Raw genomic sequence first — 26,778 nt, 5'->3', positions numbered from 1 at the left:
CCAAGAAAATGTAATTAGTCAAACCTATATCCCTTCTGCTAGCAAATGCGTAAAAAGGATTACTTTCTCTTAAGAAACAGCAATACTAGCTACCATATACTTTCTTTAAGGCTAAGTTGCCTTAAATTGAGTTCATCAGAGCGAGATGGAAAAAAAAAACAAACCTGCTTGAACTCGGTCCTGGTAGAATCCAAGCAGAGGATTTCACTCATCATTTGGCTGGAAAGCATATTTATTCCTCCCTTCCTTTTGCCTGCCTAAGCTTATCTCTTGGGGACCTGAGAGCTTTGAAAATATAAATGGACAGGCTGGCCATTGGTTTTCAAGGCAGCTGAGATCACGTGGACTGCCTTTGCCTTAGATATCAGAGTTTTTTCAGGTTTTGTGAATTGTCTGTAGATCAAACATGTAGGTTACCTCAGATCAGAGTATTCTTCAGCTTTAAAATACATAGCCGACGGGGCCAGACAGTGAGGTTTGCTAAAACCTACACACTCCCAATATCCAACTGTGCTGACAGAATGGGAAAATATCCATGTCTTGAAGAAAAAAGAACTGTGTTTCTCAATGCAGTCCTAGGCATAAATGATGCCATAAATCCAAGAGTTACCATATTTGTAAGTAAAATTTAAGCAGGGTCTTTGTTGTAAAATTGATCAATATAATTGAAAAATTAAAAATAGTGAAAATCCCATTCAAAGAGAAAAATTTACATAGTCTTTATTACTTACATGAAAGCTCCTGAGCAAAATTTATTTTTAAGTCATACACTCTGTATAGCTGATTAAACAGAATGTGTCAAAGCGATTTGAACAATTTCAGGTGCACCAGAAATGAAAAATATTGCATCCTGTTGCCACGTACAGATTTTCTGGCATGAAACAAGTTGTGAGCTAATGATGTAGTCATTCCCTCAGTAGGATACTAATCCTAGTCCTCCTGATTGCCTGCTGTCATAAAATCTGTGAGAACTTAATAGCAGTGAGATGCCTCCTTTCTGCCAAAGTCGACTATAATTGACCAATGGGTTAAAAAATTACAGGAAATCATGAACACGTAAAGAATATGACTCCTTAAAGCCTAGCTTAAATATTTTTAACCTGCTCATACAGTCCCAAACCCCTAAATATCATGCTTTTTCCTATAGTTCTTTCTTAATCACTTGCTCAGTAGTTTTTCTTCTGTGAGTTATTTCTAAGAGGAAAAACAGCTTTCTCAGTAAAGTGATTTCTTCCTTTCAACAGCCAGGAAATTAACACTGATTTAGTTTCTCATCCTTTGAAAGGAGAGTGTAAAGGAGGGACACTCAGAAAAAAAAAAGGTGTACATTGTTCAAGTTAAGCACTAGATTTTTACGTTAGTATGTAGAAGTGACCTAATGAAACTAAGTTATTTTTCGATGTAGTCATAAAACAGACTTTGGTTGCATACACATAAGAAGGACATAGTTTGTAGATGGAAGTAATACATTTTATTATCTCAATTGGATTAGTGGGGAAAAGCAAAGACCTTTCAAGAACTTTGTCTGCTTTTTTTTTTTCCTAGCAACAGCTTTTTCCAGTCAGTCTAAGTAAAAGCACTACCTTTATCTAAAAATCTACTGGAGAAAAGGTCCTAAAAACTCCTACATATGCCATCTGAGAAGTTGGCCACTGCTGTGCCCTGGTCACAGCTAAGACAGCCTTGCAAATGCCTCTGTAAATGTGACATCTTGAGATGCATCGGAGCAGTCATCCAGAAATATTGAACCCAGGCAGATACCTGATGCTCTAACATCAGTTTGAAAAAATAGCCAGGAAGGCCAAGATGAATAATAAAACCAGTATAAAGGGGCAGGAACCAGTGTAATTACCTAACCGCTCTCCTATATAAAGCAGACCATTGCACCTCTGACTTAGTTCTTTTGTAACAGAGACCAATATGTGAACTAGATCAACACTTGCTCTACGTAGGTCTGAATCACTCTTGCCCTTTAACCGCTATAATATACTTCTAATCCTTTCCGGAGGCTTCACTTGGTGTTTTCTTCACGTAGAGGTGAGACAAAATCATGATTATTTCATTTAATTAAAATATCATATTGGCCAGGATATTCTGGTTCCTATCTGGCACCAAAGAATTAACTCTAAGCAAATGTGAGTGAAAGTTTTTTCTCTGCATAAAATGACAACTTTTAATTTGGCAGTTTTTTCTTTTGTTACTTTTCTTTTAAAACATGGGGCTATTTCTCTTAGCACTTTCTGAGTTACATAAAGCACACTTCTAATCTTTTCTGGTTCTTTCTCCCCAAGGTGATAGTTAAAGTAATACACAAGAATCTGAAATTGCAGCACTGCCTGTGATTAAGACTCAGGGAAATGTATTTCACTTGTTCTGAATGATCTCATATTTAAATAAAAGAACACTTTAAAGAAAAACAAAGCACTTAAAAATGACACATTTCTTTCTCTCTGAGTAATTTTCCACCTTCTAATGTCTTAAATAAGGAAAGTTTGTACTTTAGCATAAACTTTCACAGAAAACTAATCAACAAAATGAAAAACGAACGCATTACTAGTCTATAATGGCTGAAATTATCATAGCAGGGTGGTTTTGTAGCTGTGTTGGTACCTTCATTAGGCAACTCAGACTGAGCAGGTAACGTGTGTGTATACATGGATATATCCAGATATAACTTACATATTGAGAGAGAAAAGTGGACAGAAGATGGAGCCATAAGACGACACGGCAATCCAAGGGCGAAAATCCTGCAACAAGGGGCATTTTGTTGAGATTCCCAAGACGAACTAGTTCCTGTCTAGTTGTGCTGGACTGGCTGTGCGCAGAGGAGACATACAGGTCTGAATTCTCCTCTCTGTCTATATCATGCTCTTCTATGATGATATGAAGATACATTACTAATCGTGTAGGTTTTTTTCTCCAATTTCCGTTTTGTTTACTTCATCTGCCCTACTTCTCAGCTTTCACTCCAGATACCTTTTCTTCAGGTTTTGTGCTGCTGTGCTCTCACTTTTTCAGGATTTTCAGTTTCTCAATCTGTTTTTAAAGTCAACCTTCCTGCCTTCTTTTTTCCCTTGCTTCTAGGTCTTTGTGTTCCTTCTTTTTGTTTTTCTCACATTTTCTCTCTAGTACTACTCCACTTAGATCTATTTTACTATTTCTTCCTGATCATGACTGGCGTTGAACTTTCCACTCTCCCAGCCTTTTCTGTACTTGCCACCAGCTTCTATATAATTTCCAGTCAATTTTTTGCTGTCTTTAGTAATTTCCTCTCTCTGCCTCCTGGGCATGCAAGACAAACTATTCACTTTCAGAAACAGAAAACAAGCAGCAAGTCTGCTGAAAAGTCCCTGAGCAAGGCAAGGTAATGGTTAGTGCCAACTTTCCAGCATCAGCCAAGACTGCAGTAAGGCAGTCTCCTGTAGAGCTGAGCATGTAGTCTGGGACTCCTCACATGATGCCACCATACTGCCAGCAGTGGGAGCAGAGAATAAATTTCACTTGGGAGGAAGGTGGTGGATGAAGCTTTACTAAGAAATGGAGTATTTAGATGAGAAGAAAAACAGGCTTTTCCTCATCCTTTAGAAAGACATTGAGCTGGAATATCTTTTTAATATTTGTTCCCTCATGCAGAATGTACTTGAAGTGGTAGGCTGGGATTACTCCTCTTGACTTGATGACTCAGCAGGATTCAGTGGTCTTGCATGCCAGTGACACCTATCTAGTAGCTCACACCTTGCAGTGGTGTTGCTTGAGATAATTTTTGGATTCAGGCAAGCAGCACCACATCTTGCATAAAATTTTCTATGTGTTTTTACAAGCAAGACTAGTTTGTGGGAGTTTTTTAAGCTCTAATTTTGATGTCATATGTGTAAATAGTATTGTCCCATAGTGTTGCACCAGTAGGTTCCATGTCTTTGCTTGCAGTGGGTGGGAGTCATAGCCAGACTGCTCTTCCTTTCTATAAGTAGGAGTCTCCCAGTCATTACAAATATTAGTGCTCTTTTTCCTCACATTTTTTCTGTTTCCATTCCTGCCATGTATTCCTGTACATTTCAAGTTTTATGCAGCCAGGAAGAAGTCTGCTCTTGGTCTCAGATCTGTCTCCTCGTGTCTTAATCCAACCCATTTATACTTAGCTATGGAGTTCATACATGATGCAGTGTTTCCGGCATGCCAAAACCCTCATAAGAAGGGGAAGTTATGGCAATCAGAGAGGGTGGGGGAGCGTGAGGCAGTACGGTGAAAAGTGGTGGAAGAGAAGGCCTGTTCTATTTCCATAACTTATAAATAATTCTCAGATAAAATGTTCTTGCTGGAATCATATCCCCACTGAATTCAATTGACGTTTAGTGTTTGACTTCAAAGATGTAGCATCTTACTGTTCATTCACTCTACCTTTAACCCAATAATTCTGGAATTAAATCTGCATTGAATTATAATTCTATAAAATTATGTATTTTTTTTCCTATCTCCTTGGCTCATTCCAGAGGAGGGGAAAAAGGCATATATAGTGTTTATCTAAGTATATAGATCTGATACTACTGAGACCAGGGTTAAAGAGAATCGCTGTACTGCCCGTTGTTAAGGATCAATGTTCATTTCTGCTTAGAGACACTTCTGTTTCCACTTTGCCATTATATGATGACACTTTATTGTGGGATTGTCAGAATATATCATAAGTTTCTGCTAGGAGTAATACTAGGAAGTAATTTTGCCCTGTTTTTTCTTTCTTTAGTGGAAAATAAGACATTGATGGAGATACTGTGGAATTAGCTGAACTTCCCCATCATGTCTGCAAGAAGGATATCACATGGTGGGGGATAGGAGGAAAATAAATGAATTTGAACTGTGGAAAGTGTATCTGAGCTTGCTGTCCAGAGAGATGGCTGCATGGGATATGTGAGTTATCTAAGTACGAGACAGCAGATGCATGAGAAGTTGAAAAAGCAACTTCCAGCAGCAGTGTAATGGGCCTCAGTCAAGGGTATAAGAGCACTGGTAGGCAGGATATCTCCTTTACATCAGTCACAAAACCTTGGCTTTGTGTGAGATGTGGTAGGGATACTCCACTGACAATGAAATAATATTTAATTTTCCAAAGCAGTTAGGTGAGTGCTGGTTGTACTTTTCTTTTATTTGCTCTGTGTGCATTTATATACAGATGATCATATATGCTCTTCTTCTCATGTTTGGGTTGCTAACTCAGCAGATGTTGCCTACCTGAACCCCTCTCCATGTGTAATGTTGATTAATCTCAGCTCTGTCTGTATGACAACGGACCATGTTAAGTTTCCTAATACAAAGTAAGATCTGCAAAAATGAGCTTGAAACTCTTTCAGAAATTGTTCTTTTTTTTTTTTTTTCATTTAAAGCAAGTAGGATATTTGCAGCTTTTTGGTACTAATACTCTCATGTAGATGTGCTCAGAGTTGTCTCTGTAAATGTAAATATTATTGGTGGGAGATGCCCTTAAGGCCTGTAACCAGTCTTAGGAAAATAGCACTGCTTTCTGCGTATAAGGGTCTACTGTATATGCCTTTCTTTGAAGGGCAGGAATGTATACCTCTATGTTTATAAAACAAATTAAAATTCTGGGAAGGAATTCTTCCCGTTGATTTCAGCTAGCCCTGCAGCTAACTGTAATGCACATTGATATAACCATCGGAATTGTTCTGGTCAGAAAGCTGTCACTGATGTAATATTTGAAAACAAAGGGCTTGCATAACTTCATTGCTTAATACAGTTGTTGCAGCAACTAGTCTTGTTGTCAAGCAGTGTAATTCCTGTTTAATTTTTATCTTTCTGTCATATTTCCCCCCATAAAATCCAAGGGGAATAATAAATAACATGTGAAAAATTTCACCTCAGAAATACAAATCAGACTGCACTGTTGTTTCAATCACTTCACTGGAAACACATAAAATATAATGAAAAGATTAAAAAATTAGGCACAGAAAGAAATACGGAAAAGTCCAATATGTGCATAAAGAGCTTCTTTGTGAAGAAAGTAGAATGTCTTTTTTTAATGCCCATATATTTGCTGACCATTATTATCACTATGTTTCCTTCCTATTTAGGAGATTGTCAACTTCAATTGTCGGAAGCTGGTTGCTACAATGCCTCTTTTTGCTAATGCAGACCCAAATTTTGTGACTGCCATGCTAAGCAAACTGCGATTTGAGGTGTTCCAACCCGGAGATTACATTATCCGAGAAGGGGCTGTGGGTAAAAAGATGTATTTCATTCAGCATGGTGTTGCTGGTGTCATCACTAAATCCAACAAGGAGCTGAAGCTAACAGATGGCTCTTACTTTGGAGGTGAGTAGGAAAAAATGAATTATAACATTGGACTGAATGCACTATAACAAAACATGTTGAGATAACAGACACATAGAAACATCATAATAAGTCTGCTGAGTGTCTTTTGCCTAGACATTTCCAACTGCAGTGAAGAATGCAAAAAAAAAAGATTTCTGAAGAAGACATTCAGAGTCTTCTTACTGCTGTGAGGATAGTTGTTGAAGATGTAGAATGACCTTCTTGAATTTTGAAGTTATTCTGAATTAAGAGCACTGTTATTTAACAGACAGTATTTAAATAAAAATATAATAATTTCCATAGTAATTTTATAGCTATTTAAAGGTAAAATAAACAGGATGCGTTGTCTTTGAAAAGGGATACAGTTTTTGAGTCATAAATGTAAAGTACTTCTAAAAGGTAAAAATCACTGTAAGAACTACAAAATCAGGCAGTGCACAAAAGACCATTATTTATATGTGATATTTTGGTATTCACGAACATTTCAAGCTGTTACACTGACTTTTAGCACACAGCAGTGTTTATCGTTCCAATATATACTATGAGAAATTGGACTCCCTATCTGACTAGGTGCTCTCTAACAGATGTATATTAATAAAAACCAGACATGAATTTTAATCAAAATTAAATTCATCTGGTAATCCTAATGAAAAATAGGCTTTCATTTAGATGAAGGCATCTGAATATTTATATTTGGATGAAAGCAATCTCTTTTTTTTTCCCATATAATAATTGACTGGTATGAACATGTTGTTCCTTGTGGTAAAATGTCTTTCTGCAGTAGACAAGGTGTCTGCTTCTGTGCGTAGCAGCAAGGCTGATTTCCAGAAACTGAACATTTATGTGTACCACTGCTGCCCATGACAGTTACAGTTAGTTGGTCATTGTATCAATTTTCTTTGAATCCCATGAATCATCCCAGAACTGAGTCAAAAGCCTTTCAGAAAATGTTCAATTGAAAACCTAATCAGTGTCATTTAGCTGGTATACAGAAATCAGAAGCTTAGAAAAGTGAACTGGGCTCAGTGTTTGAATGGGGCTATAGAGTTACTTAACTAATCCCATTTTAGAATAATAGCAACTCCTACTGATCTGGCCAGCAGGCCTTGACACTGTGCAGTAGCCTCTGCAAGGTGATTTATACCAGTATTTGTAGAAGCACTTCAGTAAAGAGGTCTTGTGCTTATCCCACGGGCTTAAACTTAGATGCTGAAGACAGGAGATTAAGGAGAAAGAAAAGGTAAATGCTGAGGATGAAGAAACAGGGCAACCTTGGTCTTGGTCTTCTCTCTGCTTAGCAGTGCCCCAGTTTATGAAAATGAGTTTGCAAGAGCCTGTGTGCTGAATCTGACCGTAATACTTCTCTGCACCAGCAGAGGATCAGAGGAGATTGCACATGGAAGTATTTTACATAACTGTCAGCCTGTTGTTGCTGTGCAAACGACTACTTAGCTCATCCTGTTCATCCGCTACCCTTCTTAGCAGGAATGCAGACAAAAAAAAAAAAAAAAAAAAAAAGAGCTATTTGCAATATAACATTTTGCAAGATGTTGCAAAAATTTAATACACTGCATACCAAAGGAGTTTTGCTCATCCAAACTGCAGGTGGGATGAGACAAGGGGTGCAAAAATAGGGGCAAAGGCACCCAAAGTCTAACAGCTGCTTGGCAAATGGGAGATAACAGCTGCTGCTGGATGTAGCCTGGTGTTGTGGTTTTGTTAGTGAGGGGGAGCCTAAGGTGGTAGCTCCTGTGTTGCCAGTCTAGGTCCACTTGGGAAACTGGAGAGGAGAGACAAGCAGAGGGGAGGAAGGGTGAGTGCACAGGGAGAGGAACCTGAGAAAGAAAGTGCCCTAAGATCCAAAATGTTGTGATTCAGATATGTTTTAACAAAATATCAGATAGCATTGTGAATTCCAAGAAGGGGATTTCAGACCCTGGAGAAGAATCACCTATTTGACTGCAGCTAAAAAGAGAGGAAACAAGCTGCACATCAGATAACTGTGAATTGAAAAGGTTTGATTTGTCAAAGAAGAAAAAAAAAAGTCTAATATTCTCTTCTTTTTGGTAAAGTCACTCTTTCCCTGAAATGTGTATCTGTATCTGAGCAAAGCTTCCTGACCAAAGGAGACACAAGAAATGTTGCACAGTGAAACAGTAACAAACTGAAAGAGTAAGTGTTCAAATCCTAAGACCAATAACTCCTTTTTGCCTAATGGACACATGCAAAATTTGAGGCTGACATATCATTTAAGAATGTGCAACTTATAACTTCAACTGTATAGCTCCCAGGACTGACACAATAAATCAGTATCAACACTTGTGCTCTCACAAGCAAGGGAAGGACACACAGGTGAGAAGGGTATACTGTACCTAAATGTATCATTTTTTTTTTAATTTTTAGATGTCTTATGAATTGGAAGTTCCCAGTCCCAACTCAGAGATAGTAACCACTGGATGTCAGGTGTGTCCCAGAGCTGAGTTTTCCAGTGGCCCTGGCTTTGGGGAGATTCAGTAGGAGCCTGTGGAGAAGGAGGCTTGCCTCCAGAACTCATGGAGGGTTTCACCACTATCCTACTTTTTGAATTTGGAAAACATTTAGCAAACTTACAATATGTAAAATGCTTGTATATTGATAGCATTGTATTAGTAGAAAGCTTCTTACACCCTGGAGTTGTTGGAGAACTGGAGGTTAGTGTGAAAGTCAAGATTTAAGAAGAACCAAAGCAATGTCACCAGAATTTGGGAGAAGCTTGAATAAAGACTATTGGGAGAGTGAGAGCCTGGAAAACCAAAAGTTGCAGAAATAAAGAGAGGAAATAGATGGCGGTTTGAATAATGAGATGCTGTTGAACATTTAAATTCTCTTGCCTGATCTTTGCTCTTAATTAAAAAACAGGCTTCCCTATGGATCTGGGTGTTATAAGTCTTACATGAAACTAGGTAAACCTGACATTTGCTTTGAAATTCTTCTCAGAAGAATGTGCCTGGATAACTATCTATGGAACAGATTAATCAGACTACACTTCACCTCTGCTTTATGTTCTCTGTTGATGTTTGAGGGAGGTGCAGAGTGGTGACTCTAGACTCCTTCATAGATCTGGGCTTGATATCACCTGCCTCTTTCCTCATCTGTGCTCACTGGTTTCTCCTTTTTGGAGGGAAAGAGTAAGTACAAGACAGGAACCACAGAGATCTTATGGTCTGTTCATTGGTATTCCTGTGGGAAGAGCATCCTCTCCCTTAACCTTTGTGTGTGTTCATAAATCTAATCTTCTTGAACTTTGTGTGCAGGAACATTACTAAGCCCAGCAGCACACAGAATGCTAATTTTCACCACAACAAGTTCTTTTCAGAGTGCTGATTGAATAATATTATCATCCTACGTATCTACTCCAAGTACTAGCAAGAATCTGAAACTAATTTCTGGTATTATCCTCTTCCCTAGGCCATGTACCCCCTTCACCCTCTCCCCCACTCCCCCTTCAATGGAATACACAAAATGTGTAAGGAAGCGCATGAGAAATAGTGACTAGTTTATGCTCCCTCAGATCTGCAGTCAACATACTAAAAAACAATATCCCCCGGTTATTAGATGATAAATATGTTCAGAAAAAAAAAGTGTGATTTGAAATTGGCTGTGTTCTTTCAAACCTTTCAGTAATGACCACAGAGGAAATGTTTTAAAGAGAGTGTCATAAATTATGTCTTTAACAAACACGAATCAACGGAAGGATTGTTTCATAAAGATTTAGGACAATCTATTTTCCTTTGCCTTTTACTGGCATTTAAAGAAAATAGTAAATTTTTATTGCTTTAACTTAAACTCTCTGTCCTCGCATGGTGTGTTTGTGTGAGTTTTAATAGAAGGAACTTGAATTACACAATGAAGAATATGAGAAGCTAGTTTTTGCTGTATTGTGCAGTCATATAGTCATTTCTACATCAGTGAAATTATGTAAGCCACAGTTATTAATGGAGAATTACAGGATTTTGATACTCTATAGCTGCTTTCATTGGATTCTCCATGACCATATCTTGTTATTTTTGAGGAAATACAGCAATATTAATTTTTCCTAAACATCTGTGGATTTTTTAATGTCTTCCTTCACTTGTTCCCACTGTTTTATAAAATGTTTTCCAGTTCTTCTTTATTAGGAATGGGATTGCTGCTACTTTCAGCAAAGCAGTAAGCGCGTCTTTTCTCATCGTGAATAAAAGAGAAGCTTCTCCCACTGAGACTGACACACTTTTCATATGAGGGGAAACAAGGTTGCCCTCGATGGAAATTATGACCTTCTCCTTCTAGCTGCTTCTGTAGGATGGGCAGGGAGAGTAAAATGTGACTGAAGAAGGCCAGGACAGAGTGGATGGTCAGGACTATTAACACATAGGACAATACCACAGGGGAGCTCAGAAGAGTCTGGGAAGCGAGATGGAGGTCAGCAGAGAGAGTGTGTAGGAGCCAGGTTATGGGTACTGCCAAGAAATATGAGAGAGAGAAAATGCAAGTGCAGGGAAACATCACGTGAATGAAATTGATGGGAAAGGAAAGAACATGCAAGGGGGAAGAGCACGTCTGAAAAAGACTAAAGCAACCTTCAGAAGCTAGAAAAGAGTGGGAAGGTGCTTACACCTGTCCCTTTTGAACAGCAAGTAGGAAAACCCGACTGCATGTGTGTTTGCACCTAAGTTGAATTGCAAGCTTGAGATGAACACGCTGAAATTCAGCCTTCCTGAGAGAGAGAATAAAAATCAGGAGACAGGTGAAAAATATAAGCAATTTTATTTTTAAGGATGTTGTGATGGCTAAATTATTTACATTTTTGTCATCTGACCTGTGGTTTTGAGTAGCTGCAGTTTAAAATACAGAAAATGTAAAGTCTTTATTAAGTATGTGGCAGTGAAGAATGAGAACTCCCCAATTTTTTTGTCTGTCTCAGTGCATTTTTTTTCTCTTCTTTAATACCTCGGTAGTTCAAACTCATTTATGCTATAATCCCAGTAGTAAATGGTAGGGAGAAAATTGCCAGCTTTTATTCCTACTAAGCCTTTTCCTTTCAGTACCAGGTGATTGTGTTAGAAATTACTCAAAGGCTTCTTGTGATAGGAGGAATTACTGAACAGATTGTGTATTTCTTCCTCACTAGACACTTAAAATTGGTAAAAAGCAAAGATTTGAAGTCTTTACAGATGAAGCACAAGAATATGAGCCTTTTGCTTACAGAGAAGCATAGTTCATAATTTACTGCAGAAATTTACAGAGCAGAAATAATAATGTGTGTCATGAGCCTTATCCTAATCTAATTTACATTATACCAATATACATTGGCACAAACTGATGTAATAACACTGCTACGAGGCAATTCTGGTTTTTGCTGGAGTAAATTATATCAGAATCACTCCATAGTAATATGTATGTTGGTGTTGTAATATGTTGGTGATTCAAAATGTCTCGTGATTAATAACAACAACAAACATGCAGGAGTATAATAAACCAAAGATAAGTTTGCTTTAGTTAAAGAACTCCTTTCCAACAATTTCCTTCCTCTTACTCAGTTGGCTCTGCATGTCATCAGAGCTCCTTTAGTCATTGCAATAAGATCTGGCTCTGCGAGTTCTCTTTCCCTTCTGGAAAGGCCTTTTGCTCCCTATTGCCTTGTGACCCACCCCTAACCTCAGCCGCAGTCTGCTGGGGTTCACGTGCACTGCTACGGAATGCAAGCTCCTGCTTGGGCAACAAAGGAGAAAAGCAGCATTTTGCCATTTTATAACTTGTCTCAGATTGTTAGCCCTTTTTAAAGGTTAAAGCTATCCTAAAGCCACTGCAGAGCACATTGATGAGCGGAGTGGTTTCTTGACATCCTGTTCCCCTCCAGCTGCCAGCCCCATGAAGTAAGGGGAACTACTCTGGGCGTGCAGTCCTGATCCAGGAATGCACCTGCTGAACTGCACTGGTGCTTAACCAGCGTGTTTGTGTGGGGCTTGCATGCCTGCAAAGAGAAAAAGAAAGAAATAAATCCAGCACTACCCGACCAGTAAGGCTCAGTGCAACTCACTAAAGGGAGGATTTCTGGGAACACATTCAGGACTCTGCTGTTACTTTATTTTCATTCTTGCTGGTGGGCAGAGGACTGGTTGTTCATTGTGGTCTCATCCTGCTCTTGCTGTAGTCACTGGCAAAATTCCTCTCAGCCTCAAAGAACACAAGATAAGACTTGTGTCCCTGCTATCGTTTCCTTTCTCCATCTGTTTTCCCCACCTGTATTTACACAGGCTTTCCTTTATTCAGCAACCCAGAAGTATGTTCCAGGAAATTATAACCCCTTTTCTCTGTTTTAAATAGATACTGTGTTAGAGCTGAAGGAATGCTAGGGAAATCCAAACCGAGTGAGTAGGAAGTGTAGATATATTTTTATGAATCAGATTTGGGGGCCCCAAGGAGGTTTCATTGTGTTTGCAGATGGAGGGGGTTTCCTAGTTCCAGTAGGTTAAGTGTGATACCCAATTTGTGATGCGTTCATTGCAGTTCCCCCTCCCCACTGTTTTTTATGCTTTTTTCTCACTCTTGACAGTATCAGAACACTTGGATTCATTAAATAAATCAATTTGTAGACCAACTAAAACTCATATTGCTTAAAAATGTTTTTTTTTTCCTATGAGCTTCCTACTATGTTGAACATGAAGATGTGCATGTGATTTCTAAAAACTCTTTCTATGATGTATGGATGACAGTTGCTATGTGTGAATATGAATATGAAAATGTAATGGTTTACTTCTTGCATTGTAATAAGAAAGAACTACATGGTTTATTTTACTTATTCAAAGGCAGATACCACTAACTGTGCTCAATATCATAATTCATCTAGCAAAATTGTATTTGAATCAGATTCTCATCCCCATCTTCACAGAATATGTCCCACAGACATATTATGTCATCTTTTCTTTTTCAGTTTATTTTTTTAAAAACATATAGTTCATGGAATACTTTAGATTTTTTAATGTTTTATTTTGCTTAAATTATTTAATGCTGTTTTAACACTTCTCCTTCCACAGTTGAAATTCTAATAAATTGTATCTTGCATTTGCTTCAGCTTGTAGAAGACCAATTAGACAGAACCTCTTTGACCTACCTGTTATTTATGGAGCTTCTTCCCATTTCAGAACAGCAACTGTCAGTATATTTTAGACCAGTGCAGTGGAAAATAATACCATGGGAAATGTTGAGTCACTTTAGATTACATTTTGCCACTTACTTTTTTCTGCGTACATTCTAGGTGCTTCCTTTTGATAGACTACTTTTAAAGATTTGCAGTATAATACTGATTATAAATAGAGAAGGTGCTGGTAAAGTGCCTGGCTGCTTACTGCTTTACACCTGGACAATATATGATATGATAAACAGTTTTACATTTTGCAAAAATACTGCATATGGCTACTCCTTATTCAAGGTAGTGGTGAATTAAGTCTCTCAGTTGTTCATGCTCCAATCCAAATATAATCCACTTAGTTATAAGTAGCCTTCCTGAGGTGTGATTATTCCCATTCTTAATGGCAAGTACACAATTAAATGCTTTATGGGAGCTGGATCTCCAGATCTCCATACTAACTCATGCGTAAAATACTTTTCAACTGAACAGTATAGAACATTTTTCTAAAATTATTATCTGCAAGAGGTCCTAAAAATGAAGTGTCTTTTTGGCACAGACTAGTCTGCCATTTTGAGGATATATTTCCTTATGATATAGTGTGATTTCTTTTTCTGCATTATGTTGTTCTTTTGACAATATATTTTATATAGAAACAACTATGTAGTCAGAAGAACTTCTTGCTATTCAGACAGAATATTATTTTTAAAAGTCTAAGAGACTTTTAAAGAAGATGATAGAATGAAAATAACTTACTCTGTGATGCTAAAATGTAGAAGTGGGCTCGGTTTTAGGAGTTTTATTAATTAGTAAATGTAAATATCAGTTTAACAATACTAATAATAATAATAATGCTAGTACTAATTCTCACTACCTAAATAACATAGTCTTCAAACCAAATTATAATTCTAATTCTGCGAATTCATGAACAGTATAAATTTTTAATTTAGGCTTTATATATAAAAGAACTAGTAACAAGCAAAATATCTTATAAGCATAGCCTGGAAATCCGAGGTGACCAGCACAGATAAACCAGAAGATTATTTTGCAAATACCTTCATTTTTATGCAGTAGAATTTAAGCTAAATATTTGAGTTTAGATTAAATATTTAATCTAAATATTTAATTCAGAACTGACAGTCTCTGATAATTTATTTAATAATTCAATGGGGAAAAAATGAAGTGCAATATTTTTACAGTCCACTTAAATTCAAGTTGAATAGTTTAATTTGTAACTGTTATTGTTTGCCAAACTCAAGATGACAAGAGCATAACACTGAATACATAAGGAACGAAGTGGATTTTTTAACAGGGAATAGGCATCCATCTGAACAAAAGTAGGCATAAATTAATTATACAAAATCACTTTTGGCCTTTGACTCAGCCAGTATGACAGCTAAATCTGTACTTAGGCACATTATCTTAGAATCTGAACTTAATTATTATTTTTTAAAAGAAAATAAATACCAGTCAAATTATGAGCTTTTACAAGATAATGAATAGAGTTAGTCTCTCTTGGTAGAAAGAAGACTTCATTAAAGTACAGTAAAAATATAAGGATGCTCTGTTATAAATGGCATTAAAGATAAAACAAGGACTTGCATTTCTATTTTATGTAATAATCCTACGCTTCTCTTCTGTCAAACAGAGCTTTCTTAGAAAAATTTGTGTTAACAATATAAAATAGGCAGGATGTAAGGAATGTTACTGGCCTCTGTTTGCGCTAGTCATGAAAACTTGGCCACAAATATTTTATCTTTAGATAGAAAAAAAGAAAAGAATGGTCGGTCAGAACGGAACATAAAATGTCTCTGGTCAGATAACATGCCACTTTTGTAAAGGCACTTCTATTCTAACAATCTATATTTGGCTGTCTTTTGGATGTAAAAGTAATTATGACTAACAACCTTTCTGAAAAGAATTAAATTATACTGTCAATATGTATTAAGCATATTACACTGAAATATGCTTCACAGTGTATCACCATTAACTTTACAGGAAATATGAGGACTTGAAAACATCCAGTTATATATCAGTCTTGTCAAAAATTATAAAGATCATTAGAGAATGGCTAAAATGGATTGGCTTAGTGCATCCAAATGTGCCTTGAAAATTAATATATGCCCAAAATATCTTTTTCTGTTTCAACATTTACTTATATCAGAGTAGATAATACTTTAAAGGCTCTGTCAAGTTGTTTTAGAATGATAGAATGGTTTGGGTTGGAAGGGACCTTTAAAGGTCATCTAGTCCAATCCCCCAGAAAGGAGCAGGGACATCTCCAACCACATCAGGTTGCTCAGAGCCCCGTCCAACCTGGCCTTGAATGTTTCCAGGGACGGGGCCTCTCTGGGCAACCTCTGCCAGTGTTCCACCTCCCTCATTCTAAAAAATTTCTTCCTTATGTCTAGTCTGAATCTGTTTCCTTTAAAACCATTACCCCTTCTCCTATCACAGCAAGTCCTGCTGAAGAGTTTCTCCCCATCATTCTTACAAGCCCCCTTTAGGTACCGGAAGGCAGCTATAAGGTCTCTGTGGAGCCTTCTCTTCTCCAGGCTGAACAATCCCAACTCTCTCAGCCTGTCCTCACAGGTGAGGTGCTCCAGCCCTCTTATCATCTTCGTGGCCCTGCTCTGGATCCTCTCCAACTGGTCCATGTCCTTCTTATGTTGGGGGCTCCAGAGCTGGATGCAGTACTCCAGATGGGGTCTCACCAGAGCATAATAGAGGAGCAGAATCAGCTCCCTTGACCTGCTGGCCACGCTTCTTTTGATGCAGCCCAGGATGTGGTTGACTCGTGTTGAGCTTCTCATCTACCAGCACTCCCAAGTCCTTCTCCTCAGGGCTGCTCTCGATCCATTCTCTGCCCAACCTGTATTTGTGCCTGGGATTGCCCCGACCCATGTGCAGCACCTTGCACTTGGCCTTGTTGAATGAATTTCACATGGAATAATAAGAGGTGTACTCTAAGTAAGTCTCAAAACATCCAAATTAGTAGCATGTTATCACACTGCTTTTCTCAGAGCTGCTGTAAAGTAGTGTATTAAGCTTTATTAAGAAAAAGGACTGATAAGAACAAGTTGTGTCAGGAAACAGAATTCTCACAGGTATGTGGCATAAAAGACAAATTTGGAGCAAACTAAAGAAAGGAGCATACTTTCAGGCTTGTTGACAAACCCTAAACAAATATGAAACATTTTTTACAAATAACCATCCTCTATAAATCCTATCAAAGTTCAGGTCAGTGTAAATTAGGCAATTATTTTTGGAAGAACAATTTTTCCCCACAGGAAATTTGTGCTAACTGCAATGAAATAAAGGTACCTCTCTGCCGATTAGAAATATTATTAGAAAAAAAAAAAGACTATAGTGTCCATAATTAGACCACATACTGTACAAACATGGCTCTAAAAGGCAGTAATTTTCTCAATTTTCCTTCCTCCTTAAGTTCTCTCCTTTGCTGCAGGAATGTTCCTGTTAAGCAGTGACTATATTTTAAGGTTTCTTAAATATAGGACTGAACTCAGAGCTAAATGTTACCCGAGTCTTTTCATTTTCATCCATTCCAGAGATCTGGATTTGGAGGATATAACTTCCTTTTTTTTTTTTTTTCCCTCCACAATTGTGACTAATGTTGTCGTGTAAATACTGTTTTGCACAACAACTGCAAAATAAAATCTTCATAGCTATGTTATCTTCATAACAATTTATTATTGTTTTTAGAAAATATATTACTTGAACTCATTTAATTGATGTAAGCTACATTCTGACTAATCCTAAGACCTGATGCTAGTCATTTTAATATCTATAACAAAAAGCAGTATATACCTGGCTTTTCCATGTGCACTAGTGATAATATATTGAAAGATAAAAAGAATATATTTAAAATTTAGAAAAAGTAGATGCGTTTGATGTTTTCCAGAGTTTAATAAAGAAAAAGGAGACAGAAATGCAAAATATGTGTTAAAAGAATCACATTTGATGTTATGAAACAGCTTCTCACTGTTTTCTGTATTAGAGGTGGTTAAGTCAACATGGAACTGGGAAATCACTCCATTTCTGAAAAAAAATTGGTGTCTAGAAGCTTAGCGATTATTTTTTTTTAATTGTTTGAAGTTTACATAGTGCTTTCCTGAAGAAAAAAAAACATCCCTCCCATTACCTGTTGTAAAGGTGGGAACAGTGTGCCCTGAGCTGAAGGTCCCTTCCTATGACTGGCACACCAAGGAAGTGCCCATTAGCTAGTTTCTGGTCAGTGGACAGCTTCAGTAGCTTGAAGGAAATAAAAAACTATTGATATTTGCACCATGCCAAAGAGTTGCTGTTGTAAAGAGCTACATTAGAAAAGAAGAATAACCTATTCTATGTTTCAGTGATTCTAAACCTGGCAGTTCTGGGAAACTTGCTCTGAAGACTTACAAGGCGAGTTGGTGGAAAGAGCTTTTGTACATCTAACTTTTATCTATAATAGCTTAGTAACTCATTGCTTTCTATAAAATAAACAATACTCTAATCCACTGTTCTATTCTCATAAAACATTCCCAAATACATTAAACCTACTCACCCATGCCTTTGAATTGCTTTGATTTTCCATCTTTCTGCTGGTGCTGAAAGTAACCAGATGGTCTGATAGCTGCTTGCCCATTTGCACAGCAATGTGTATGCCTGCTACAAGATGAAACAAGTTTCCTGCTGAGAAACTGAAGCAACAGTCAGCTGTCCTCAGCTGGAAGGACACTTCATTAGAACCTGTAATGTTAAATTTGACAGATGATGGAAAATCTGTTATAGGAAGGGGACAGGGCACTTAATAAACTGCTGTAGTTCAGAAATGCATAGAAACTGCTAATTATTTTTACTTGATTTTAATATGGAGAGCACTATATGGCTAAAATACTAGTTAACTCATTTATTCATTACTACAGAAAATTGATTCCTGCACCTAGTAAGGTGAACTTGTGCTTTAATTCTGATCTTTATGTCCTTGCAAAACAAAGCTCTGCATTGCAGTAATAATTCATTGTATTAATTTTTTCCATGTTACTATATGCCGTCCTAAGCTAAGAAATATATTCCGTGCAGACAGAACTGGTCTGGTGTCCTTTAATGAACCAGCTAACTACTAGACTCATAACTGTTTCCTTTATCAACATAGTTTTAGTGGACACATTTTGCCTGCAATATAGCTTTATCTTGTTATTTTGATTTACGAAGCTTTTCAATCTCTAGTCAAATGTTAATGTGACATAGAAAGTTGAGTAATTACATCTGGAGTATAATTTATATGGAAAACAAACTGACAGTTAATGGATAGCTGCCATACTGTCAGATAAACCGTACTGCCTCCTGGAGTAAAAAAGTGTTTTGCCGAGGTCTATATAAAGTGGAAACAGAAAACTACTGCTAGGGTAGCCAGTCTGTATACCCATGCAGCAAAGACAAAGAAAGCAAAGCAACATCACAATTGTTGTTAAAGGTGAACTGCTCCCACATCCCCAGCAGTCATTTTCTTGAAGAAAAAGATGTTTAGAAGTCACACAGCAACAGGGAAGGGGGAAAATGATCACCTACAGTGGCATATTAATACAGTCCACCACAATGTTGAGCCTGATCTCAATTGGAACCAAAACTGTGGCCCTTAAAAAAGGCTTACTAAGCCTAATTCTATAAGAGTTATCCTATGGGTTGTATCATTCACCTTTTCTCGAAATCAGTCTTCGTTAGTCTTATCTTTCAAGTGTGAAGAATTTCCTATCCAGGGTGTTCCGTCACACTAATGCAATAATAAAATACAATCTACACACTCCCTGTTTACAAGGTACAGATGTGGGCAAGCTTCTTTAGAAATTCATGGTGTTCCAAAAACTGAACCTGATGCTCTCACTGAAATACTGCCATAGAATCACAGAATCACTTAGGTTGTAAAAGACCTTTAAGATCACCAAGTCCAACTGTTAAGCCAAGTCCACAACTAAACCATGTCCCATGTATGTGTGCAACTGATACACTGGTGATCAGTATTGATTATTATAACCTTCAGAACAGGCTTAGCTTTAAACTTTGTCATTGTGCTTTTTAGTCAATGTCTTGACAGCAGAAAGTACATTGTATTTGAGCCCTTGTCCATGTTCTTTTGAGAGCTGCATTGTTCTGTGGGCAAGATTGGATGCTAGTAGAAAACAAATTGTGATTTTCACAGACAGATTAATTACATTTGTATGAAATATGGACTGTAAGAAGAAATGAATGTTTTTTAGCATTGTTTAGTGCTTTCAAATAGTCATTTTTCACTAGTGCACTGATTGACATTTGTTTCAGCATGTTCTAGGGAACAGTTTTCCAAAGAGATTAAATAATTAAAGTAAAACTTGCATTAATGAGTTGAATTTCAGGTTCATTGTAGCCTAATACATAATTATTAATTGGAATTGAAGACATTCTTTTGTTTGGAAAGGAAATATAGAAGTATTTGACGCTTTGAAAGTGTCAGCGTGAAGGCAATGCACCATGCCAACTGCAGATGGGAATATTAGTGAGTAATATGCTGCCACCGCTTTCTTTTTATGCTAGTAGAGAACCTTGTTTGTCCAAGCTGTTTGAAAATAGTCTGTACCCTTTGTGTTCCACTGCACACTCCTGTGCTATTGTTTGTATTTCATAGTCTGTTTAAATCAATTGAACATAAAGGAGAGCATAATTGTTGAGGACACCTGGTGTACTTGATGCCACTAAGACTCATTTTAAATACATCATTGATATTTTCATTACATTGTTCTCTTCATGAAATCTATTGTTTATTTATTTGTAAAAAAAATAATTACTTTGATTTATTAAAAGAACACAAGTGTTTGATGGGAACACATTTTGACATTCTGTGTTCCTCCTTCTGGTCCAAGTAAATTAGATTTTATATATTATATCTTATTATAGTTGAGAGTTTGTGCCAAACGAATAGCTAATAGATGAAATGAACTTAAATGCAGAACCCATACCGTTAACAAGCACATTAGTCTTGTGGCCAGAGTACAAGTGATGCTATGGATATGTATAACAAAGCAATATAGATGATGTATCAGTGACAATAATACAGCTCTAATCAGTCAGGAAACATTGCTGGAAATGCATTACATGGGTATTCATCACATGGTACTTTTTCTGTCAGAAGGCTGTACTTCATCTTTTGAATGAGACCATTCCACTGGAGCTGAGAGCATGAAGCTTTCCCTGCTTCCTGAGGAGGCAAACTCCACTGTGGCACTCCCTGAGTACTCAGTTCCTAGGCACTGGTATATTTGTCATATCTTTTCTGACCCATCCTCTATTGCCTTACCTAACTAGAAGACTCTATTATGGTTATTAAGAGGCTTCCAAAAAGACGTTCTTCAACCAGAAGTTGTGAGCTGACAGGGTTTGCAGAATACAAAGTGTAGTTTTCAGTCATTCTTTCCATTCCCCTTACTTGACAAGAAAAACAGAAGATGAAAGAAAGGGAAAAATAATTATATTTATTGCAGTAATATCCCAGAATTCCATGGTCTCATTATCCTGTGATGAAATCTAACATTGTCTCTTATAGTTTCTTCCCATCCTTCTTGTTGAAGTGGTCTAAAATACAGTGTTCTAGATTAATGACAAAAACAGTACTTCCTCAATTTTTGACACTCTTCAGAATGGTTGTGATCCATAGTCAATATTTATGTTGTTTGGGGCATGTGATGGTTTTTAAACTCAAGTACTTTTATTTGTTGAGTGTAGCAGAAGACACTTCCTTATGTCTCTAGTATTGTTTGCGGCTATTTTAAGTGAAGAAAGCTGAAAATCAGGAGGTGATCATTAGTCACACAGATTTTCCAGCTAGTTAAGTTATCTCTAAATTCAGCCATGTATGGTAAAATTTTATTCTGTGTGAGATATAAAGAATATCTTAGGAGATGGAGCAGGCAGGCATTCACTGCATTTAACTGCTCCTTTTGGGCAAAATGTCCTTCTTGCTCTTGTAACTAAAATGCAGTGGGTTCAATCAAAGGAGAAGGGGTCAGGGTGAGCTAGGGAATAGAAGAAGAAAGGACTGACTTCTCTTTGACTTGGCTGGCTTTTTACAGTAAACTGTCGTTATGTCACGGGCATCAAGTTTTGTGAGGGACATTAGGTCATGACTCTTACAATATCCATTAGTCTCTATAAATTCTCCCCAAAGCTGCTGGGGTTTAAAGTACATTCTGTGCTAGCACTAGTCCCACGTTAATTTACTTTGATTTATCCACTATTATTTAAGCATCTTAGCCCCTAAGCTTTCAGGATTAGGTGGCATGTGGAAATTCTTCAACAGGAAGTATGAGATGAAAAACCATCAAGGTTCTTTACATTCCAGCTTAATAAAAAAAATGTGTTTTGTTAAAGACATACAAAAAAACCCCAACAACAATGCTAGCACTTTATAGATCTGAAGTAAAGCCTGCAGAATTCTTTATTTTTGTAATTATTTGGTTTTCCACACTGCAGAATGATAGTTGATTGAGATTGAAAATGATCATTTGTGATAGACATACAAGTAGAGTAGGAAACAATTTCCTAGCTAGTATTTAAATACAAACAAATATGAACTTACTGCTCTTGGTTGCTACCACTGGGTAAGGAAACTCTTTCTCACCCTGCCTGAGCCCAAGAATTGTTTATATTGCTATGTGTGTTCTCATTCCCCAGCTTGAAATGGCATCAAGTCAAACACTTCTTTTTGCAATAGACTTTAATTTTTTTTTATTTTTTTAATATAAAAAATAAGTATTCTACTCCATATGTTTTGCTGTTACAAGCCTCAGACTTTGACTTTAGCCTCTATCCAGAAACCCTCTTCCTGTGCATTCAGGCATCAGCAGTCACAAGTTTGGGGCTGTTTCTTGGGACCCTGCATGTGTCTTTGTTCTTCTCTGTTCCAGAATGATGAATTCTGGAACAGAGACACTTGCAGAGAAAGGCTACTAGACTAATCAAATGGAGTAAGCTGAGGTTAAAAGGGTTCTGGTTTTTAGCTCAGTGAGAAAAGAAAAAGAAAAGGTCTAAAATAATGAGTTTACTCTCCCAAAATACCTAGGACATAAAACCCAAGGAAACAGAAGACATTTTCATGCTTCAAGCATTTTTTTCTTAGAACAGCTCTTACATTCAAATATCAATATATCATGTATTAAATTAGTTTAGTAAATCTAGTGAATGATTAAAGGAATTGGTCCTCTAAGTCAGCTGGATATTTTTAAAAAATCAATAGAATCACTTGGGTTAATTGAGTCAGCAAGCTGTGTTTGATGGCTGATGGATCATTTCTTACAACTTGGAGAATTTTTTTTTAAAAGGCTTGATAAAAGTCCAGACTGAGAATACCTATAAGCAGGGATCTTAAAGGACATTACTTATTTTTTCAGAGTAGGAAAAATAGAATTAAATACCTTCAGAATTGTCCCTGCAACCTTGCATAAATGGCAATAGAAAAATTGCTGCTGAGTACTGAATTATTACTTGTTATCAGTGAGTCACTTACTAGCTTTCAAGTTTCATGTAGTTCACTAACTTCTTTGTTTTCTGTGTGTGCATTTGTGTTGAATTTTTCTCTCCTCAGAGATTTGCCTTTTGACCAAGGGCCGTCGAACTGCCAGTGTACGAGCAGACACGTACTGTCGCCTGTATTCCCTCTCAGTGGACAACTTCAACGAGGTTCTGGAAGAGTACCCCATGATGAGAAGGGCCTTTGAAACGGTGGCAATTGATAGACTTGACAGGATAGGTATTTTTTTTTTTTTCCATTGTAGGAATTCTTAAAACCTTTCTACCTTTTATTTTCCTTAAGTTGCAGGAGAAAATGCTCAGATTAAACTCTTCTTTCAAGTTTTTGGTTTTTTTTTTTGTTACACTGCAGTAATGTTCTGTTGATCTATGAATAAGACATGTGCCCAAACAAGAAATTCTGCAATCTCACTTTTAAATAATAAAAACCATTGAGTTTTAGAAAGCTTTCATACTCCTCTGAGGATTGTTTTGTATACTTGAATTATCATTAGTGTTATTTATTAATCCTGTGTATTTATTTTGCTGCCCTCAGCACTTGATAGGGTTTATGCTGTTTCATGAGCAGTACGTGACACTTTCTTACATAGTTTACAGATGATGTCTGTAATGCTGGGAAGAGTTGAAGCCTCTCAGCACTCACAAAACCCATGTTTGTTGTGGTGAATTAATCCTTTGCAGCAAGGCTCTCGTTTCCCTTACAACATGGGGACTGCTAGCATTGATGGCTGCACACTGGCATTACTCAGATTTGCTTGCAATCAGAAAAGCAGGCCAATGATATCCCAGTGAAAGGCAGGACGATATGGCAGATTATCAAAGCAGGGTATGTGAAGTGTGCTGTTGTGCATCCAGTCATTCTGGAGCTGTCCAATAGGACACACTAAATAAAATATATGGTCTTTGGTTGGGAGTATTGCACTCTCCTCATCATTATTGACACTTGTTTTAAAATGCAGCTAAGCATAAAAAAATCATTTATCTTGGTTGGTGGTGTTTCCTCAACTTCACAAGAAAACTCCAGTGTTAGGATTTCCCCACATCACTCTTTCTCAATACAGTTATGTCTGCAGTTTCTTCAAAGTGAATACAGAAAGAACTGCAAGGCAGTGACATTGTGCTATCTATTCTATGCTGAAGTTGTGATTTAGAAGAAAACATGTTTTCTTTAATATAGCAAGAGTAAAGAAAAGAAATACAGGTATACACATTTTTAATATTTAATAGACCTATTTTAGTATTTTGCAGATTGTAAGCACTCAGTGCATTTATTTTTTCTTATCAAGACTTTTCAAACTCTTACAATTTGTCTCTCAAGGCTCTCTGGAAATGTAGTCCAACGCTAGGTAATATGTGCTTAAATAAAAGCGATAATAAAGACCAGTCTGCTCTTGGAGCAGGAATCCCGTCTGAAATGCTGTGTTTACAATATGAAATCTACACAGAACAAAAGTTAACATGTGAATCGTTTTATCAAAAAAAAGGAACAGCTGAGTGCCGCAATTGTGTTCCTGTGTGTCTGATGACACAGAAGAGTGCACATCTTGCAGACACTCAGAGCCATCAAGCAGACATCAGGAAACAGTGAACAGCAGTCTTGTGCAAGCAGGTGTCACATTATCCATGAGTTCACATTAGTTCATAAACATTTAAAAAGATGATTTCTTGCAAGCTAGTCATCACTGGTTACTAATGTCTAATAATTAGTTCCAGGGAATGTGCCAAAAGGCAGGTGTATTTATAACTTACATAACAGTTTAGTGGAAACTAGGACAGTTTTGTAACGAGACAGAAAGACATACACGCAGAGCCTGATGGCTTTTTCCACTGTGTTGTTCAGTACATTACCATGGTTACATTTTAAGAATAATTGTAGTAAGAGCAATACACTACAAGTGAAGAGGCACAGAAAGTCCAGGTGTCTTTGAGCACGGTGGCGTTAGGAAAGCCTGCCATGCTGGTGCAGATTGAGGCAGGACGGGGTGTGTGTTGGAGCTGCCTGCCAGCCTGCGTCTCTGGCAATGCCTGATCTGGCATAGCCAACTGCGGTGGGCTTACCACTGCACTGTGGCCCCTGCTGAGCCTGGTGTTTGATGAGGCTTTTACAATATATGGCCCGTGGTGATGGGGGCTGAAATGCAAAGTCAGAGTAGGGGTCTGCCCCTGCGTGTCAGGCTTGCTAACTCTTCTGCCTCTCTGTGAAGGGAAGAAGAACTCAATCCTCCTGCAGAAGTTCCAGAAGGACCTCAACACCGGCGTTTTCAACAACCAGGAGAATGAGATCCTGAAGCAGATCGTGAAGCATGACAGGGAAATGGTGCAAACCATTGTTCCCGTCAGCTTGCAGCAGATGCCCGCCCTGAACTCCAGCACCTCCGCCTCGTCGTCACGCGTCAGGACGCAGTCCCCTCCTGTGTACACTGCCAGCAGCCTGTCCCACGGAAACCTGCACTCCCCCTCACCCAGCACGCAGACACCCCAGCAGGCCGTCATCCTCTCGCCCTGCTCCTACACCACTGCCGTCTGCAGCCCGCCCGTACAGAGCCCTCTGGCTGGCCGAACTTTCCAGTACGCCTCTCCGACGGCCTCGCAGCTCTCCCTCATGCAGCAGCAGCAGCAGGCGCCCCAGCAGCCCCCTGGCCCCAGGCAGAAGAACGAGGTCCACAAGAGCACCCAGGCCCTCCACAACACCAACCTGACCCGGGAGGTGCGGCCCCTCTCCGCCTCGCAGCCTTCCCTGCCCCATGAGATCTCCACGCTGATCGCCAGGCCTCACCCCACCGTGGGGGAGTCCCTTGCCTCCCTCCCGCAGCCAGCCCCTGGGCCTGGCGTGGCCCCAGCTGCCCGAGCCACCGTCCCCCAGCGGGTCTCACTGTTCCGTCAGATGTCCTCGGGAGCCATCCCCCCAAACCGGGGGTCCACGCTGCCCCCAGCCACCCTGCAAAGGGATTCTTCTGCAGTCTTAAGCACAGAGCCGGAGGGAGACAAACCGCGGTTCGCCTCAAACTTATGATCCCTGGTAACTGTGAGCAACGGACTTGTAACGAACAGAGCACCGCCCCTGGAACTGTTTTAGCCTGTTTCCTAATGTACCCCAGCAGTGTACTATGAGAAAAATACTTTAGACAGCTTTGCCCTATGTAACGAATGTAAAAATTATATATATATATATATAACTATATATATATATATATATAAATAAATTTAAAAAACTTGTTTGAATTTGTGTCTTCCTTTTGTGCAACCATTAAAGAAGTCTAAATTTAGCTGTATTAGTACTTGTTTTTAATGTGACGACTTTAAAATCAGTCTAACTGATTTATCTGTTTGAGGTTTGCTGTTTTCATGGGGAAATTGTCAAGACAATTACAAACTTCAAACAAGCATATTAAACTAAAAAAAAAAGATAAATATTCTAACTAACACATAGCACTGACTGATATTCTGAAACCTTTATTATTTCATTTACTGCATACACATTGTTAATTTCTCATGAATAATTCAGTTGTTATTTCCCATTGCATTTCATATGTTAGCACTTTCTGTTGGGAATTAGATTGGAAAAGAAATAAATTGCAATCAGCTCCAGTCCAAAGGCTGGCACTAGCACTCCTCTGGATAGATTGTAACCTCACGACGTGTCAACCCTTCTGTTGTTTCAGAAAACTGGGTGGACTTTGATCTTCACATTGCTAAAGACTTTTACAAAGACTATAAATATTGCCATTGTAAATAACTTTTCAGACCCCCAA

At 38.0% G+C, this 26,778-nt stretch overlaps 1 protein-coding gene across 1 annotated transcript in view; it reads left to right on the top strand.

The window, feature by feature from the left end:
* Nucleotides 1-26,138, top strand: part of HCN1 (hyperpolarization activated cyclic nucleotide gated potassium channel 1) — a 200,048-nt gene extending 173,910 nt beyond the window's left edge. The window contains exons 6-8 of the mRNA XM_086770318.1: nucleotides 6,081-6,321; nucleotides 23,082-23,246; nucleotides 25,231-26,138. Coding sequence (XP_086626444.1) covers nucleotides 6,081-6,321; nucleotides 23,082-23,246; nucleotides 25,231-26,039 — 1,215 coding nt within the window. The 3' untranslated portion in view covers nucleotides 26,040-26,138. The remainder of the gene's footprint in view (nucleotides 1-6,080; nucleotides 6,322-23,081; nucleotides 23,247-25,230) is intronic.
* The last annotated feature ends 640 nt before the right edge of the window (nucleotides 26,139-26,778 follow it).

This window comes from Chlamydotis macqueenii, chromosome Z, assembly GCF_036417535.1.
Source record: "Chlamydotis macqueenii isolate bChlMac1 chromosome Z, bChlMac1.mat, whole genome shotgun sequence".
Classification (NCBI taxonomy): domain Eukaryota; kingdom Metazoa; phylum Chordata; class Aves; order Otidiformes; family Otididae; genus Chlamydotis; species Chlamydotis macqueenii.
This window is presented reverse-complemented; position numbering and strand designations above follow the sequence as displayed.